Here is a 17,303-nt window from a genome sequence, read left to right on the forward strand (position 1 = left end):
CAGAAATAGAACACAGTCATATTTTTATATGATTTTTAGCCCTCCCCCCACAAAAATATCTTCACCTGGTTCTGGCTGCTGTAGCAGCCACTAAATAGGTCAATTTGTTCCTGGCAGATCTGCTTCTTTTAAGGCTGTGCTGCCATCTCCTGGAAAACTTGGGAATAGCAGGAAACTTGTTGGGGATTAAAGAAGGGGCCTGTTCAGGCAGCAGCTCCTGGATGCGGTTGTGCCAGTCTCAGCTCTCCGAGGCCTGTTCAGGTCTGTTTTCTGATGCTCCCACTTCTTTCCTGATTTTTGAGGGAATACTTCTAAACCAAGTTCTGAAAAATATATTTTTTCTTTTTTTCACAATCCAAGAATTATGTTATTGCTAATGATCTTCATCACCTGATGCCAACTCTGAAGCAGAGCTGACAAAATGCTTTGGTAACTGCAGTCTCAGACTGAGCCACACTCTCCAGGGCTCTCTGCTTTCCTCTTGAGTGTGCTGTGTGGGAATGAATACTGCCTGGTGAGGAAGAGGGCCTTGGGGTGAAGCTTGTCACAAGTGATACTGACAATATGTTGGCCCCAAGGGCAGCCTTCCAAACTGAATAGTGATTCCCTCAGACAGGGGCTAGTCCTGAGCATGACGGCCACATTTGCTCTTTGTTCTGCCTCCAACCCTGGATTTATTGTTAGAACATGTAGTTAAATGTAGATATCAACCCTACACCCCACTGTTGTCACCCACAATCTCTCTTCTCTGTTTTATTTATCCTTAGCATTTATTACCATCTGACATACTATATATATTTTATTTGCTTGTTTTTTATTTTCTGTTCCCTTTTACTATGATGTAAGCTCCACAAAGGCAGACATTTTTGTCTCTTTTGTTCACTGGGAAATCCTCAGTGATTACTACAGGGCCTGGCACCCAGTAGGTGTTCAAAAAGTATGTGTGGAATAAGAGAAGTTCTAACTTCGTCACGTTATGTGGTTATAGGGTACATACTTCTCTTTGCTCAGAGCCTGATGGATTCTGTCTCAGTTTTCCATGGAGACATTCTACAGAGAGCTGAAAGCCCAGCAGACGCGTGTGCCTCGACCTGCTGACAAGGTAAGGGGATGTGTGATGTCAGCAGGCATTTACCCTGTGCCTGGCCTGTCTAATCACTAGAGGAGTAAACAATTCTGGAGAAGCTTTGGAGAAAGGAATTGGGGAGAAATTAATGCTGAGAGAGCTTATTGTAAGGTTGGGAGGTGCAGGAAACCTGACTATAATAACAAATGTAATTTATGTATCAGTGTAAAATTATTTAATAACTATTTTTACAATTTATTGAATACTTGCTCTGTTCTGGAACTTTATTATAAATTGCATTACACTGTATCTGTATTTAACGTGATACAATAAAGGCTCAATAAGCTTAGGGAACTTGCTTGTGTGATGACTGTGAATCCCCTGAATAGAAAGCATAGATTTAATCCTGCCCTGCAGAACGGAATACTGCTTAAATGCATGTGCCTTTGAGCCAAAAGAGCCTTGGATTGACTTTGTTTTTGTCACCTAGCAATTGTTTGAGTTGAGCAAAGTATTTAAATAAGCTCGTATTTCATCTCCTTTAAAATGGGAATTACAGCTGTTGAGAGAAGAACTAAATGAGATTGCACGCAAAGCACTTAGCATAGTGTCAGGCTCTGTTAAGCCCTGGATAAATGTGAGCTGCACGTAGAAAGGCGGAACATACTGAGGAAAAGTGACTAGCTGTCATGTTTGCTTTCAGTGCCTTCCCTGGTCCGCCCTCCTAATTGCTATCCCTGCAGAATCAGACGCGTGCATGTAGCTCCACCTCCCTACTGGTATTTCTTCAAACTGGCCTTTGCCAGAACTCGTTGGTGAGGGGACCGTTTATACACAACACAGCCTCCGCTGTAATATCCTCCGACGTTTCTGCCGCGCGGCATGCTGGGGGTTGTAGTCCGAACCCACTCACCTGCACCAAGAGGGCTACTGAGCCGAGAACCGGAGAACTACAACGCCCAGAATCCTGCGCGCCGCCGGGAGCCGTGGTCCGCACGGCCGCGAGAGCAGGAAAGATGTCCATGTTTGCCGTTCCGCGCCAGCTGTGAGCCCTTCAGTCCTTAGAAAGGAACCTGGAACGACACTCCCCGGGGTTAAGGTAGCATCAGTACCCATGTGGTGGGGCCAGAGAAACCAGGCTAGATACTTCAGGGACGCAGCCGTTCTGCATATCCGAGGTGTAAACTGGTTCCCCAGGTGCCAGCCAAACCCAGCGTTGGCCTTAGATATTTGGTCCCCCCGACTCGGCCTCGGGAAGGGTTGTGGACAAGGCTATGAGAACTCTCCCTCTTCTCCCAGGCCGAGTCGGGATATCCTGGAGCCCCCGGAGAGGCGGCCACTTGGACAGGCCCTGAGCCCAGGCTGGCTATGAAGACTGACCCCTCGACATCGGCAGCCCCCCTCAGGGGGGTCGGGGGGCCCTTGCAGAGCAGCGAGCCAGTGCGTGTCGCCCCAGCCCCGTCAGCGGCCGTGGTTCTGCTGGAGGAGGCGGCCGACTTCTTGGTGGTGCAGCGGGACTTCCGGGCGGCGCTGCAGACTTGCGAGCGAGCCTGGCAGAGCCTGGCCGACGATGCCCTGCTGGACGATGCTGCGGGCATGTACGTGCGGTCCTCGCGGGCTTCATTTCCGGGGGATCTTGGGGAGGGACTCCAGATCTCAGGCGTTCTGCCATTCCCAGATTCCTCACAGGAGTCACCCCTTGCTTTCCTTATGGTTCGTCTCTGAGAGGCTAGTGTGCCCATTCTGCGGAGGATAAAAGTGAGGCAGTGAACAGCGAGGAAGAAGCGGTCAGTCAAGTCGTGTAACAGCTTGCTGGGAACCCACAGCCAATTATTTGCCCCCTGTTCCAGTGTGGAATGGCATGATGGGGAGCTACAATGTGTATTAAGTGTTAAATTTCCATCAGTTACGCAGGCTTAGTAAGCAGCTGATGGGAGTCTTTTCCTAGGTACACTCCGCTCCCCCAAGTTCACTTCTGATTGTGGCTGATGAATGGGAATGGGGTTCTGGTCCTGTTGAAGGGTTGGATTAAAGAATTCATCTGGAGAAAACCTTTGCCCTCCATTGCTGTTTCTAGTGCTGCTAACCTCTTCTGGAAATTGAGGGCGTCATGTCTCTGTGGGTTGTGAAGTTGGATTAGGTCATACTAGGGAGGTGGTGGGTAGAATAGTCAAAGCTGACCCCAGAGAAGGATGCACTGGGGAGCCCTGCTTGTGTTTTTAGGGGTTTGCATGGGAGCTTGTTGTAGTAAACACTGAAGGCTGCGATTCTGGGTGTCTGGAGGTACCTCACTAGGTGGTGCTAAAAGGCCAGTGGTGGGTTCCGTGCCCATTCGTTCACTGAGCAAGCTCTCAACTCCAGCGCTCTGTGCACCCACACCTGTGCTGCATGTTGTACTTGTCCCCTTCTTGTTCATTTAAACCCGATTCCACCTGGATACAAAGACGTTGGGCAACAGTTGAATTGTTTCTTGGAACTTAATTTCTAGGACAGTGGGAAGTTTTCTCTGTGTTGGGTCTCATGAGACCAATTGTAATTGTGAGGCCCACTTGGATACTAATGGGGAGAATGTTAATGCTGGCTGCTGAGCTGGGAGCTGGGGAAGCACAGTCCCAGAGGACAGGTGTGAATGGGCATGGAGCGGGACCACTTCTGAACCGGAACTGGTTTTTCTGCTGACAGCTCCTTGGAGGTGAAATGCTCCCTGTGTGTTGTGGGCATCCAGGCCCTGGCAGAAATGGATCGGTGGCAGCAAGTCCTGTCCTGGGTGCTTCAGTATTACCAGGTCCCTGAAAAGCTACCCCCCAAAGTCCTGGAGCTGTGGTAGGTCCTTGTTTCTGACTCATTGGATCAGTCCAGAAATGGGGATTTTCGTGTCCTCTCATGAATCAGTGCCTGATGCCTCCTTTTTTCCTTTTCCTTACTATGTCCCTCCAATTCATTCCCTGTTCCTTTTTTTCCCCCAGACCTCAAACCAGTACTAAAGAGTAAGGAAGGAGGGATTAGGAGTGGGTTAGAAGAAACGAGGAGATGTGAAGTGGGATGACAGAGCAGAGTGTGTCAGAGCTGAGAGAGAGGAATTCCTAATCAATGTCTGCATCCCATACGGAAAGGCCGGAGGACGCAGGGGAGGAGTTAGAGAGGAGAGGATAGTGGTTTTGAGAGATGAATCGTGTGGGCACTGATTGTTCCTTTTGGGATTGGATATGGGGCTGCAGTGTTCTTTTATACAGCAAAATGCAAGAGCCTGGAGCCGTGCTGGAAGTGGCCAGTGCCTGGCTCCAAGACGCGGACAATCAGGGCCTTCCAGAACACAGAGCTTTGGCTGCACTTCACCTGCAGCGGGTGCTGCTGCCTCTGGGCTGCTTGTCAGAGGCTGAGGAGCTGGTGGTGGGCTCTGCAGCCTTTAGCGAGGAGCAGCGGCTGGGCACACTCCAGGCCATCAGCACAGCAAGGCAGCAGCAGAAACACGAGCAGCTTGGCCCTGAGGACCAGAAGCTGAACCAGGAAGGTAGGACGTTATCCTTCTGTGGCCTCTCTAAAGTAGATGTGGGCTGTCCTCTGGACCGTGGGGTCCATCATGACATTCCTGGGAGCTTCAGAGTAATTCTTTGTATGAGTAACTCCTAAGTCACAGAATAGGAAACCTGTTGAGTTGCTTAAAAAGCCCAGGCTCTCTGAAGTTGGCAATGGAAGGAGAATCTTCATATGGGGAGGTGTTGCTGGATCTCAGAACCTTAACTCTTGTCTCCTGAAAGTTGCCTTCTCCTTGGGGCCCTGTCTTTAGATCTCTTGCCTCTACGATGCTTATCTGGGTGGGATGTGATTCCTTCTTTAAATGCTGGCCCAAATGTAGACACAGCTGAGGTATGCTTGGGGATAGCCAAAGGATAGTAAGAAACTAACATGATACCTTGGTAACTTGACTTAATGAGATAAAAATGACTTATCTTCAGTTTGGGAGCCCCCACCCAGTCTCCAGTCCGCCTTCACACACCTGACCTCAGTGGTTGACCCCCTCCCTCTTCAGGGGCAGCCCACCTCTGCTCATTGGAGTGCAGTTTTACAAACTGGCTTTTGTAGGGACACCACTTGAAGAGCCAACACCATGCTCCTGGCTGGCATCATACAGGGGAACCTGTAGGGGTGGGTGTTGATTTGTTACAAAGGGGCTTTAAAGGTTCCTCTACTCTGGACCCTTCCCCTTGTCCTTGAATCCTTTTCATCTCCTTTTCCTCGAGTGATCTAAACTATACACGACTATGTACTTCCAAGGGCAGAAAATCCATTATCTCCTAAAGCAGCTCATTCCATCAGTGGGCAGTTCTATAGGGAAGTTGTTCTTTATGTTGAATTTAACTTTTACTCCTGGTAGTTTTAAACCTACTGATCCTTGTTTTGTCTCTTGGTAACAGAATAGACCTAATTCCTTTTTTTCTTCTTCCCAGGAAAGCTCTTTAGCTGCTAGGAGACTGTAACCCCGTTTTCCTGTGTTTTTCTTTGTGTGCTGAAGAGCATGAACCTGCTGAGATAGGATACTTCTTTGCAAACAGGGCGTGTTGGCTTTAGGGATTACCTGTGGCTAGCCAAGCCCTCTGCCCCTCGACCCCCTGGGGACTGGGGTGGAAGGGGTTTGATGGCAGGTTCAGGGTATCCTATCAGGACTGGGCACCTCTTGTTCTTGGGTTGGTAGGCTTCATATTTGTATTCACAATCCAAGACTTTTGAATTCTTCACTCTTAAGTACCCTTTGGTATTTCCTTTAGAACCACTTTATGAATTACATGAGTAACCAGTGTTGTTACCTTTTGCTAAACTCTTATAATCAAACTCAGAGCTCAGAGGTCCGGGAAACTGGTTCTCATGACTTACCCTGCAGTCACGCTGTCTCCCTGGGCAGGCTCCTTCTCCCACAAGCTCCTGTCGCTACTGATGTTGCTTCGCCGACTTTGGGACTCAGCTGTGAGCCACTGCCTTTCCCTGCCCTTCAAAAAGAGCCTCCTGGCTGCCTTGATCCTCTGCCTCTTGGTGGTGAAGTTTGATCCAGGTGAGTGGTGAAGCCTGCCTCCCTCCACTCTTCCTGGGGGTGGGGGGCAGTTGACAGGGCTGGGCTAGTGGGAGCCCGCCTAGGGATGGCGGTACCTCCTATTCCATTTCTCCCCGAGTCTCTTGTACAAGGAGGAATTGCTGGACCTGAGCAATAGCCGGCCCCAGCCCACCTCGGGGAGGCTAGTCCTGGGGCCCATGAGGGCGGTCTAGAGGAAATCTTCCTGCTGACCTTCAGTCGTTGTCATCTGCTTTAGTGGGAGGGTGGGGGGGAGGGGTGGGGGTGGGGGCTGGGGGGTGGGTGGGACTCTGAATAGAACTCAGTTTAAAAAAAATCCTCATCATCATCTCTAAAGAAATTGTTAATTTTAAACATTAAATTGTAAATGAAATACATATACTTTTTAGAAAATGTGGGAAACAGGGAAAAGTATAAAGAATTAAACAGAAATCACTTGTAAGTCTGCCATTATAATAGTTACACTTTTAGCCTTTTTTCTGTGTATAGAGATGTATGGACATAGGTGAATTTTGCATGTCATAGATATTCTTTGAAACACGGCTTTTAAGGGCTAAATAATATGCCTATTGACAGAAACTTCCATAACTGATTTCAACAACCCCCCCGATTGCTGAACATTTTGACTAGCTCTTCCTCTGGTTTCTGCAGCGCTGTGAAACAGACCTGAGCTCCCTAAGTGCTATTTGGGCACAGCCCTGGTTTTTCCTGAGGATTAATTCCTCAGACATGTTAGCACTGGGCCAGAGGATAGGAGCTCAACTCTAGATTTTTTTGTGCTGCTCTGTGTGAGTTATGATCTAATCTCTACTCTTTACATGAAGTTAGACTTAGAATAGAATTATATAACTTTCAAAACTGAGGGGAAAAGTGGAAACCCTTATTGCAGTCCCTTTATTTTCTTTTTCTTTCTTTTCTGATTGAGAAGCCTGAGGACCTCTGAGCAAAGTGACTAGCCCAGGATCACACAAACAATTTGTTTTTAAAACTGCCAGTTCTAGATTTAATATTTAGATCTCCATTTTCCCATTTCCTTCTCTTATTCAGTGAGCTTTTTTATGTAGTAGCATATAGTTATCCTTTTAACCTGTTTGCTGAGCAGGAATTCCCTCTGAATAGCTCTGTTGCTTTAGGAAAGAGTCACCAGTTAGCTCTCAGGGAAGCTAAGGGTAGTTTGTATTCTTTCAGTTTGTACCCTCTGACTTTCTACTTTGTTCCAGAGACTTGATAAAAATTTAGAAAATTTTTTGTGGTTCTTATAAGCCCTTGAGTCTCATAAGCCCTGGTTTTCCAAGTGTGTGTATGTGTGGTGGGGGTGGGGCGGGGGTGGGTGGGAGTGGGGTCATGTGAGCTATCCACAAGGCTCTGCAGACCTTCAGAAGTGCCCTGAGAGGTGGTCCTGAACTTCCTTGGCAGTCGTAGCAAAGATGAGCCCAGGAATGGGCTTCAATTAGAACTCAGTACAAAGGATATACAGAGGGTAGTCTGTCAGTAGCTTTCTTTAAAAAATAACATTTTCCTTAAGAAAGAGAAAGAAAGATTCAGTTAAAAAAATCAGTAATTCAGGGAGCATTTGAGATCTTGTTCCCTGACATATGTCATCATTTGGCTTAAACAAACTCATAAAAATTGAAGAAAAAAGAAAAGTAATTCAAATAATGAAAAACAAACCAGCTCAGCTTTAACTTCCAGGAGGTAAATTTTACTTTATGTTATTTCAGTATAATCAACTTAGGGTAAAAATAGGTAATACTGTCACATGGCTCCAAATTTAAAAGGTACAAATATGAGTGTAGGGAAGAGTCTCTTCCCAAATTCCCAGAAGCAGCCATTGCTAGCAGTTTTTTGTGTATCCAAAAGATTAAAACATAATAAATTTGGATCTTTTTCTCAGCAAATTTAAGGTCATTATAATCCAAGTGAAGGACGTATATTCCAGAGAGTATGCCCTAGAAAAAGTGAAATTGCTTATTATTGGGATGGGGAGAAGGAGCAAATAACATTAAACATCAAAATATGCTTCAGAATATCCTGCACACTCAGACGGGAGATGGTGCTGGTGAAGGAAGGTACAGTGACGTTGGTCTCCTCTGTTCCCTGCAGCTTCTCCTTCCTCCCTGCCCTTCATCTGCAAGCTGGCTCAGATCTTCCACTGGATCCGGGCGGCCATGTTTTCTCCCCTCCACCAGCTCCGCGCCCATGACTAAGTGGTCTTCACCATTCATCTCAGCCTCTACTTCACGCAGCGGAGTAACTCCTCCGTGGCAGACAGTCTCCTGCCGCCGGCTGGGCTCCTGCAGGAGTGGCGACAGCCTAATTCCTGGGAGAGCTGATCATGTCACGTGCACCGTGTCTTGCTGCCTGAGTGCTCTCCCCTTTGCACCCCACTTTGGCTGGTGTCAGTAGATCATGTGGAAACAAAGCCAGGCCAGAGGGAATAAGTCCTCCAGAACATTCCCTCCTCACACCCAGAGGGGTTTGGGGATGGAGAGTACATCCATGAAACATTCCATCTTCTTGGCAAAGTAAAGGGTTGCTTTTTCAGGTCAGGATGTGAATGAAGCTGAAAGTTCAGAAAACCCCCGATGAAGTGACCCTTTGCCTTTGACTGCCTTGAAAACCTTACCTGTGAGGATTCCCTCTAGGACCGGCCTTTAAGTCGGCAGAGTGCAGTCTGAGAGGGCCTCTCCTCTCTTTCCTGCTCTTCCCTACAGATCTGGTCTAGTTGTTCATTGGTACACCATTCCCATGGTTTTGCAGTTGGACTTGAAGCTGTTCACACGAGGGCATGGCTTTCAGAACCACCCAGGTGATTCCTGAAAACTGAGGCCACTCTGCTCTTCTCACTGGGTAAAGTGGTCTTGCTTGGTGCTTCTTGGGCGTCAGCTGTTTTTCAGGTTGTCGGTGGCCAGGCTGCTGTTACGCTCAGTATCATTGCCCTCGCTCCTCCTGGCCGCCCCTCCCCTGTCCTGCAGTAGGAGTTTTGTACCATGTCTGATGGCTGTTTCACCAGGTTCTGCCAGTATTCTTGCCTCCTTGGTACACACCATTGTTGATTCCCCCTTTCTATGTCCTGTTCTAATTCTAGTCTGTTGTTTGCATAAGGCACAAGTTTTTCTGTTTGTGTGGCCCTGAAAAATAGGCCAGCCGCAGAGGCTGGTGAGCTGAAAATGGAACTGGGTCATTGGGAGCTGGAAGGGATATGTGGAGGGGGCTGGGCAGAGGGAAGACATGGGTTTTGAAGGCAGCAAACAGTCTTATCCATTGTTAGCAGGAGGCATGGGCCTAGAGTTTGAACACCTGAAATGTTTTTCTGTCACTGGCCACAAGAATCTCCCAGTTCCCATGCGAGTAAGTGTGAAATACTATGTGGTCAAGATTGCAAAAGGCTTCCAGCAGGGCCAGTCTTTCTGCGCTGAAGGCCAAGCACACCACCCCTGCTGGGACCTGGGTCAGTGCCGATGCCAGGAATATGGGTGGTGCCTTTAGCTTTTCCGAGGTTGATTTTCTGGAGTTGCAAGTCAACAACTTCTCTTTAGTAAAATGGGTAGAGTAAGTAAACTTCATCTGCTATAGAGAGATTAAGGTCCTAGGGTGTGGTCCAGCTCTATAGGAAACAATTCTATGCTTTTACATATGGGCTTTTAATAGAGTTAAAAACTCTGGGGAGAGGAAGGGAAGGGAGCTAAGCTTTGAGATGTCTCCTTTAGAATGATTTCTTAATGTGAAAATCTGGTCCTGTTCACTGCCCTAGATACAACTCTGTAAGGCTTCCCATGGCCCCTTGGGCACTGGTCTTGGAACACCCCCACTTCATGTGGGGTCTCTCTCCCTGTGCCTGCTGCCCTTCGGCTGCCCCTTTAGTCAGCTCTCTGAACACTGCACTCCCTCACCTCTGCTGTTCCCTTGGGAAGGTCAAGCCCCCTTTTTCCTGGTGAGCTCCTCAACCTTCCAGACTTACACAAGGGTTACCTCTGGGAATACTTCCCGGGGGTCCCCTGCTTCCAGCCCTGATTTTATATCCTTTCTGTGTGTCGTGCGGGGAGGCCTGTGGGGTCTCTGCTCCCGCTCCCCATACAAGAACGCAGGATATGGTGAGGCCAAAAAGGAACACCCACGGAGCCATAGGTAGGGGAGTCATACCACTACGGTCTCACTGGAGGCTGGGTTCACTGGACGTGCGACCTGCTGTCCATTTTCTGCCAACCGACCGACGACGACTCTCCTCCACTCTCCTCGGCTCTCCTTTGTAGCCACAGCCGTTATATTAGTGGCCAACGGCCCAGTGGCTACAGCTAACGGCCAATCAGCCACAGCTGACGGCCATCTACTACCCGAGCCAGCACTCCTCCACATGAGGCCGAGAGCCTGTAAACTACTTTCTGGGGCTCTGCCCCCACACTGTGGTAGTGACCCCATGGCCATAACGGTTGTGAAAATTTTTGTTGCTTTAGGAACTGTGAGCTCTTTGAAGCTGGGGCATGGGGCTTGTGCCCGTGTTAGGAGTCAGGTTTGGATCCTTGCTCCAGCACTCGTTGGTTGTGTGACTGTTGGGAAGTGGTTGAACGGCTCAGCCTTAGTGTTCTCATCTGTGAGTTCTTTTTACTTTGGAGAGTAAATGAGATCCTACTTACGAAGTGTTTGTATGTTATCCTGCCCCAAGTGAGAGCTCTCGTGAGGGCCCAGCCCAGTGCCAGGGAGTTAGGTTTTCAGAGGTGTTTAAATGAATGAATTCACATAACTCACGTGACGAGGTCTGTGTGCTTTTGGTGAGTGTGTGGGCTTTGTATTGTGAAAACTGGGAGAATAACGAGGCCCTGGCCGCACCAAACTCAGTTCTCGGTCTCCCCTGAGGTTCCCTAGTACTATTATGCTTGCAGGCCTCTAGGTTCTTGGTTTATGTTTGTCCTGAACTCGGCAGTGGTCTCGTGACCAGCCCGGCTACCTCCCTAGTCAGACAAGGAGCTTAGACCAAAACTGTTCCGATGACTTTGACCTTTTCTCAGGATACAGGCTGGCACTCATTTCAGTCTTCAGCTCTGGGCTCAATGAGATCAGAAGTGAAGGCAGGACTTCCTTCTCAGACTTACACCCGTGCTGTCCAGTCCGGTAGCCATTAGGCACATGTGGCTGTTGAGCACTTGAAATGTGGCCGGTCCAGATTGAGATGCTCTGTATATATGTACAATACACACTGAGTTTTGAAAATTAGTGCTAAAAAAAGATGGAAACTCGATATTTATATTGATTGTATGTTGAAGTGATAATGATTTGGACATACTGGGTTAAATAAAATTTATTAAAATTAATTTCCCGTTTCTTTTTACTTTTCTGTGGGGCTACTAAAATGTTCAGCGTCACACAGACGGCAGCATTGTGCTTGTGTGGGACGACGCTGTTCAGCAACCCCGGACACATCAAGTTCCAAGGGAGTGGAAATCAGAGTGTAGTGTGCTGGGGTTTTGCAGGATGTCAGATCTGGAAAGAGTGTCTGTTACAGCCCCTTTCTTTATAAGTCAAGACCCGGAGAGGTGACGTGGTTTGCCCCAAGTCACACAGCCTGAGGAAAAGCAAGGACTGCTTACCCACGAGCCTTGTGCTCCTTTCAGGCAGCAGGATTCTTCCTCACTTGTCCTAAAATCAATCTCTCTCCCGCTGACGTGCTTTGTTAATACGCAGATGCAGCTAGGACAGGTAGCCAGCTGGAGCTGGGTGATTATTCTTCGGGGTTCTGAGAACACGGCATACAACAGTGGTTTTAAATGCTGATGAGATAGGAGTGGGTAATACTCCTCTGTCCTTGGTCACATGGGAGGCTGGGAGGCTGGCGGGGTGGGGAGGAGAACTTGGGCCACTGCAGGCCATCATGGCTGGAGGTGAGTGGGCAGCAGAGCAGACAGTGCTGGAGGAGCTCGTACGGTTCTGCTTCTAGAAAGGGCTTAGAAGAGCCTGGGAGTATTTCATAGCTTTGTGCAGGGGATGCCCATTCTTTGGCATGTATATGTTTTCACATGTGTGTATGTAGACTGTTTAAAAAACATTCAAGTTTTATTTACATGGTACAGAATTAAAAAGTTATAAAAGGGCATTCATGGAAAATAGTTTTTTTCTCCTCCCATTCAATGTCAGCCAGTCTCCTGCCCTGAGGGCAGCACTGTTGTTAGTGTGTTTACTCCTCTGGAGCTAATCTGACGTGAAGCTTTGCTTTTTCTTAACAAATGATCGGATACTGCACACATTATACACAGTCTGTCCCACTTGCTAAAGAATGAATCCTGGGTGTTTGTTCTGCTCATGGTGGTGCCCCACTGGCTGCGTGGTACCCCACTGTGTGATAAGGTCAGTGTGTGAGCCGGAACCTTTCCTTTTTCACACACTGAAACTTCTCCACTCTCTTCAAAGCTTAGAAGCACAGCAACCCCGAGTTTAAGATAACAGGTAATGGTCATGCCTCTTTCCTGGTACTTCCTCGCAAACGGAACAGTCTGTTCAGCCTGCCTTGTAACTAGCACAGCCGCCATGGGGAGATAAGAGCAAGCCTTTCGCACTCTGTACATCCAGTTTTTTCTAAATCTGGAATGGCACTCAGCCTCTGCCAGCCGGTGGAGTCAGCCAGAGGAGATGGTAGAGAGAAAGGCCTGATGTGAACTGCAAACAGGCCCCCTATCCACTACTTCACCCTCTTTCCCCCTTTCCAGTAGAAGAGCCTCCAGGCCAATGGGCGTATACACCTGCACCCCCAGGTGCATCCTGTTGTGATTCTGCTGATGTGACTCTGGCTTCTTTAAGTCAGCGCCCTGCAGGCTGGCCAAGGCCGTCCTCACCTCCCTGCCAAAGCACCTCTGTGTTTGTGAGGAAAAGGTAGGGCCCTTTTGCTTCTGGCCTTCTGGAGACCTTAATGTCTTGGGCTGGGAAGAAGCTAAAGTGAAGGTGACGGGTGCAGCGCCCTGGCACCCTGGTGAGTCCCTGTGTGTGCTATTCCTCCAGCGGTGGGGAAGGGCCAGACATTGTTGGCCAACCTCTAGGCCTCTGATAAAACGAGTTATTTTTATTGGCTTAAAGCAATGCATATATATTTTAGAAAATATTAAAAATTGCATAAAAGCAAATAGGGGACTTGTGATCCCACCACTCAGAGATAACCACTGTTAATATTGGTTGATTTTCTTTCAGGTTTTTTTCTTATTGTTATTAAACATCCAACCCACTTGGTAGCCCAAGTACTTGAGAACCTGTGAAGAAATAGTAGTTTGCAGGCAGACAGGTTTGTGTGTGAGAGGAACTAACTGGCTCCACTAGAAGTCCTCTGTTAAGAGTGGGAATGACCCAGGAAAGGCCAGTGGGGGAGGGGACAGTGCAGCAAGCTGTTCTTTCTCTGCTGGCTGAAGAACTTGAGGTGTAAGTGACACTGGAGTGCCCACTAGTGCCCACTTTTACCACCAGGCCAGACCCGAATGGGGGAGCTTTATGCCCCACTTCTAATTTTAGCACTGACCCAAGCTCATATTTCACACTCTTCCCCAGCTCCTAGTTTTCAAGAGCCTCTGTGAAACTTTTAACATCTGCTTGTCACTTTCTGTATCATCTGAGGTGAGGACTGACAAGCATAAGATAATATTTGGAGACTTGGTTGAAAAACAAAAGGGTTTTTGCAGAAGTATGTCAGTATAGAAAGGCACTTTTAGCAGTAACGTCTGGTGAGGCTGTGGAGAAAAGGGAATGCTCGTACACTGTTGGTGGGATTGTACACTGGTGCAGCTGCTATGGGAAATAGTGGGGAGGTTCCCCCAAACAGTAAATACAACTGTCATACAATCCAGCAATCCCACTTCCAAAGAAAACAAAAACACTAATTCGGAAAGATATATGCACCCCTATGGTCAGTGCAGCATTATTAGCAATAGTGAAGGTACGGGAGCCACCTAGATGTCCATCAATAGATAAAGAAGATGTGGTAAATAGTGGAATATTTTCAGCCATAAAAAAAAAAAGAAAAAGAAACCTTGCTATTTGCGACAACATGGATGGACCTAGAGGGTATTATGCTAAGTGAAATAAGTCAGACTGAGAAAGACAAATACCATATGATTTCACTTATATGTGGAATCTAAAATAAACAAATGAATAAATGAACAAAACAAACAGACTCATAGATATAGAAAACAAGCTGACAGTTACCAAAGGGGAGGGGAGTGGGTGATAGGAATTAAAAAAACCACTATTTCAAGTATGTACTTTCCTATATATAATTTATTATATAAAGCCATTAAAATGCAATCAAATTAGATAAAGCTTTGGTGCCATTAATCATGAAAATGAAAAAATATGACTGAAAATGGGAACATGTGTCGATAGGTAATAGCCTAGATAACAAAGACAATATAAACAACTACTTGATTTGGAGCTGATGTTCCTGGAAAAACACACTTAATAAAAAAAGAAAAAGTTAAAAAGACAATATGAGACTACTATGAACAATTTTATTACTAATAAGGTCTAAGAATGATTAGTTTCTTCCCTGTAATCTTGTTTAGGACACTACTTAAGGAAAAAAAAACCCACCACAATAATATCAACATTATTTATATGGAGAAGTTCCTTAGGCAGAAAACCAAATTATATGGTCCTTAGAAGGTGACCAATGGGTTCTCACCCTCAGAGATATTATTAAGTTCTAGAAAAAACTGTTCATTCTTTTGGGTAAAAGGCTTGTTTTCCAAATGTAGTAGAGCATCCTCCTGTTTCGGCTCTGCTGTCTCTAACCTCTCTGACTCCTCTGTCCCTTGCGTGGGTCTCTCTCTCTCGCTCTCTCGCTCTCTCGCTCTCTCGCTCTCTCGCTCTCAGTGGGAGTGAGTGTACCTTCAAGGCTCTGCACACAGCTCTTCTCTTTCTGTGCACTCACTCGGTGAGTTATACTCCTCGCGTGGATTTAACTATCACCTTTAACTGAATGACCCCCAGTTTAGAACTCCATCTCCAGCCTCTCAGCATTTTGTCTAATTGTATCTCCAGCTGCGGAGAAAACCTGGATCCACGTTCCTCCCCGCTCTTCCTCACGTCCCGCATCTAGACTCCTCGCCTTGTTCTTATTGCTGATAGCTTCACCCCACATACACTCAGGCTCTGCGTTCTCCTGGACTTCTTCTGTCCACGGTCTGCTTATCCTCAGATCGCAACTCACTACACAGCCAATCTGTCCTATGAAGTCTTTGCTGCCACTCTTACTGTTATAATGATGTTTCTGTTTTCAGCCAGTTTCTTGCACTTAATAGCCAAACCATTCACTTCACTTTGTCCATAGATACTTGTTTGTTCTTTAACTGTTTTAAGGAGTCATATCTCGTTCTCTCTCCAACTGGATGAAAGCCTTTTGTGTGGGGCATGGGCCACGTCTTCTAATACTAGTAATAATAACTAACATTTGTAAGGTACTTACTATGTGTCAGGTACCATTCTAAGCACTTTACATATATTCACTAATAGACTCTTATAGCAAGCCTGCGAGGTAGGTGTTATTATGTCTATTTTAGAGATGACAGAACAGACACAGGGATAGGTGACTTTCCCAGTCACCCCCAGCTATTACGTGGCAGAGCTGGGGTCTAAACCTAGGCAGGTGATCAGTGCACGTGTTCTTCTGGCCCCTACGATACCTAGAATGAGGCCAAGCACATAAGAGGCCATGTAATGAAGGTTTGTTGCATGCACTTGAATTTGTCCTTGGGAATTAGAAGAAGGAAGAAACAGAAGCTGCAAAAGTCAGCATCAAGGTGAGCAGGAGGTGGGGCGCAGTGCTGGGCCCTTCTCAGCAGTGTCATTGCTCAGCTCGCTGCCAAGGGGAAGAGCAGGGGGGGCTCTTCTCAAATGCACTGTGGTGACAAAGACAGCCAGGCTGGCGTCCTACGTGTAGATATAAATACAAGCTGGCTGCTCCATCAGATGACTCCCACGGAACCGCCAGGCTCCTGGCTACCCGCCCCCTTGGCCAGAGCTGCTTTCTGTGAAAGGAAGCCTCTGTGTTTGTGATCCCCTCCAAAGGATTGTCTCCGAGCTTTTCTCACCCTTTCTGTTACCAAGCTGGAGAGCTGGTAAAATTTGCCTGTTACCCTACAAGAGTCAGCCTAGCTAGTCCAAGTCTCCCTGAGCGTTTGGGCTCTGACAGTGGATGGCAGCCTCCTCCCAGCAGATGCCCGCTGCTCTGGAACATTCTGAGCATTTTAGTACTAATTACTGTTCTGTGCCGTTCGTGGATTTCATGGTCTCCTAGGTGACAATTAGCTGTTTCAGAGGCGTTAAAGACAATAGCTAAAGGACATGCCCTGTTAATCCTCCCAGGAAACATGAAGTTTTATAAGGCTTTTTTTGAGAAACAAGGTCTAAACCCAAAGGAGTAATTTTACGGTGTATGTGAGAGTGTAGACCCTGGGACCATAATGCCTGACTTTATATCTTGGCTCCCCAGCTTTGACCTTGGGCAAATTATCATTCCTATACCTTAGTTTCTTTATCTGTAAAATGAGGATAATGATTGTCTTACTTCATTGGTTTGTTGTCAGGCTCAAATGCTGCAAATATGTTGTCATGCGGGAGACCCTGCGGGGTCTCTGCTCCCGCTCCCCATACAAGAACGCAGGATATGGTGAGGCCAAAAAGGAACACCCACAGAGCCATAGGTAGGGGAGTCATACCACTATATTCTCTCTGGCGGCACTATACTCTCACTGGAGGCTGGATCCACACTGTCCGCAAACCGCCATCCACACTTGCCAGCCCAGCCGCCATCCTCTTGCTAGCCCCCATTCTTCTTCTCTTCCCTCTGCTAGCATAGCCACAGCAGTTATATTAGTGGCCAAGGCTCACTGGTTACAGCTGACGGCCAACTAGCCACAGCTGATGGCCATGCAATCACAGTTGATGGCCATTTACTACCTGAGCCAGCACCTGTCTATGTGAGGCCGAGAGCCTGGAAACTACTTTCTGGGGCTCTGCCCCCACACTCCATCCCTACAGGCTCTCGCCTCACAATCTACGCGACAAGCGTCTTCCGCGAGGGGTCCTGTGCTAGGAGCCTGGGGGTGAATGCAATATCCTGGACACAGCCAGGCTCTCTGGGCATAGCCAGGGTTTCTCAGGGCACCACCAGTGCTTCTGGGCACAGCCAGACTTCCTGGA

General features: G+C 47.5%; 1 protein-coding gene and 1 long non-coding RNA gene across 3 annotated transcripts; one reads left to right on the plus strand and one right to left on the minus strand.

Moving 5' to 3' along the window:
- Positions 1–6: 6 nt before the first annotated feature.
- Positions 7–2,105, minus strand: LOC141570048 (uncharacterized). The gene is made up of 2 exons (XR_012493800.2): positions 1,980–2,105; positions 7–323 (listed from the first exon to the last, which is right to left on the minus strand). It is a non-coding gene; the product is annotated as an uncharacterized LOC141570048 (long non-coding RNA).
- PEX26 (peroxisomal biogenesis factor 26) lies at positions 2,011–11,440 on the plus strand. 2 transcript variants are annotated; one of them, XM_019757295.3, is made up of 6 exons: positions 2,011–2,165; positions 2,366–2,664; positions 3,749–3,889; positions 4,285–4,577; positions 5,967–6,113; positions 8,235–11,440. In XM_019757295.3, exons 2-6 carry the CDS (start codon positions 2,435–2,437, stop codon positions 8,336–8,338), a joined length of 915 nt encoding a protein of 304 aa, XP_019612854.2. In that variant the 5' UTR covers positions 2,011–2,165; positions 2,366–2,434; the 3' UTR covers positions 8,339–11,440. The 2 variants fall into 2 exon arrangements, with proteins under 2 accessions (XP_019612854.2, XP_074181192.1); XM_074325091.2 differs by having other exon boundaries at positions 4,300–4,577.
- Positions 11,441–17,303: the final 5,863 nt, after the last annotated feature.

The sequence above is a fragment of the Rhinolophus sinicus genome, chromosome 1 (assembly GCF_057876585.1).
Source record: "Rhinolophus sinicus isolate RSI-liver-muscle chromosome 1, RSI-T2T, whole genome shotgun sequence".
NCBI lineage: Eukaryota > Metazoa > Chordata > Mammalia > Chiroptera > Rhinolophidae > Rhinolophus > Rhinolophus sinicus.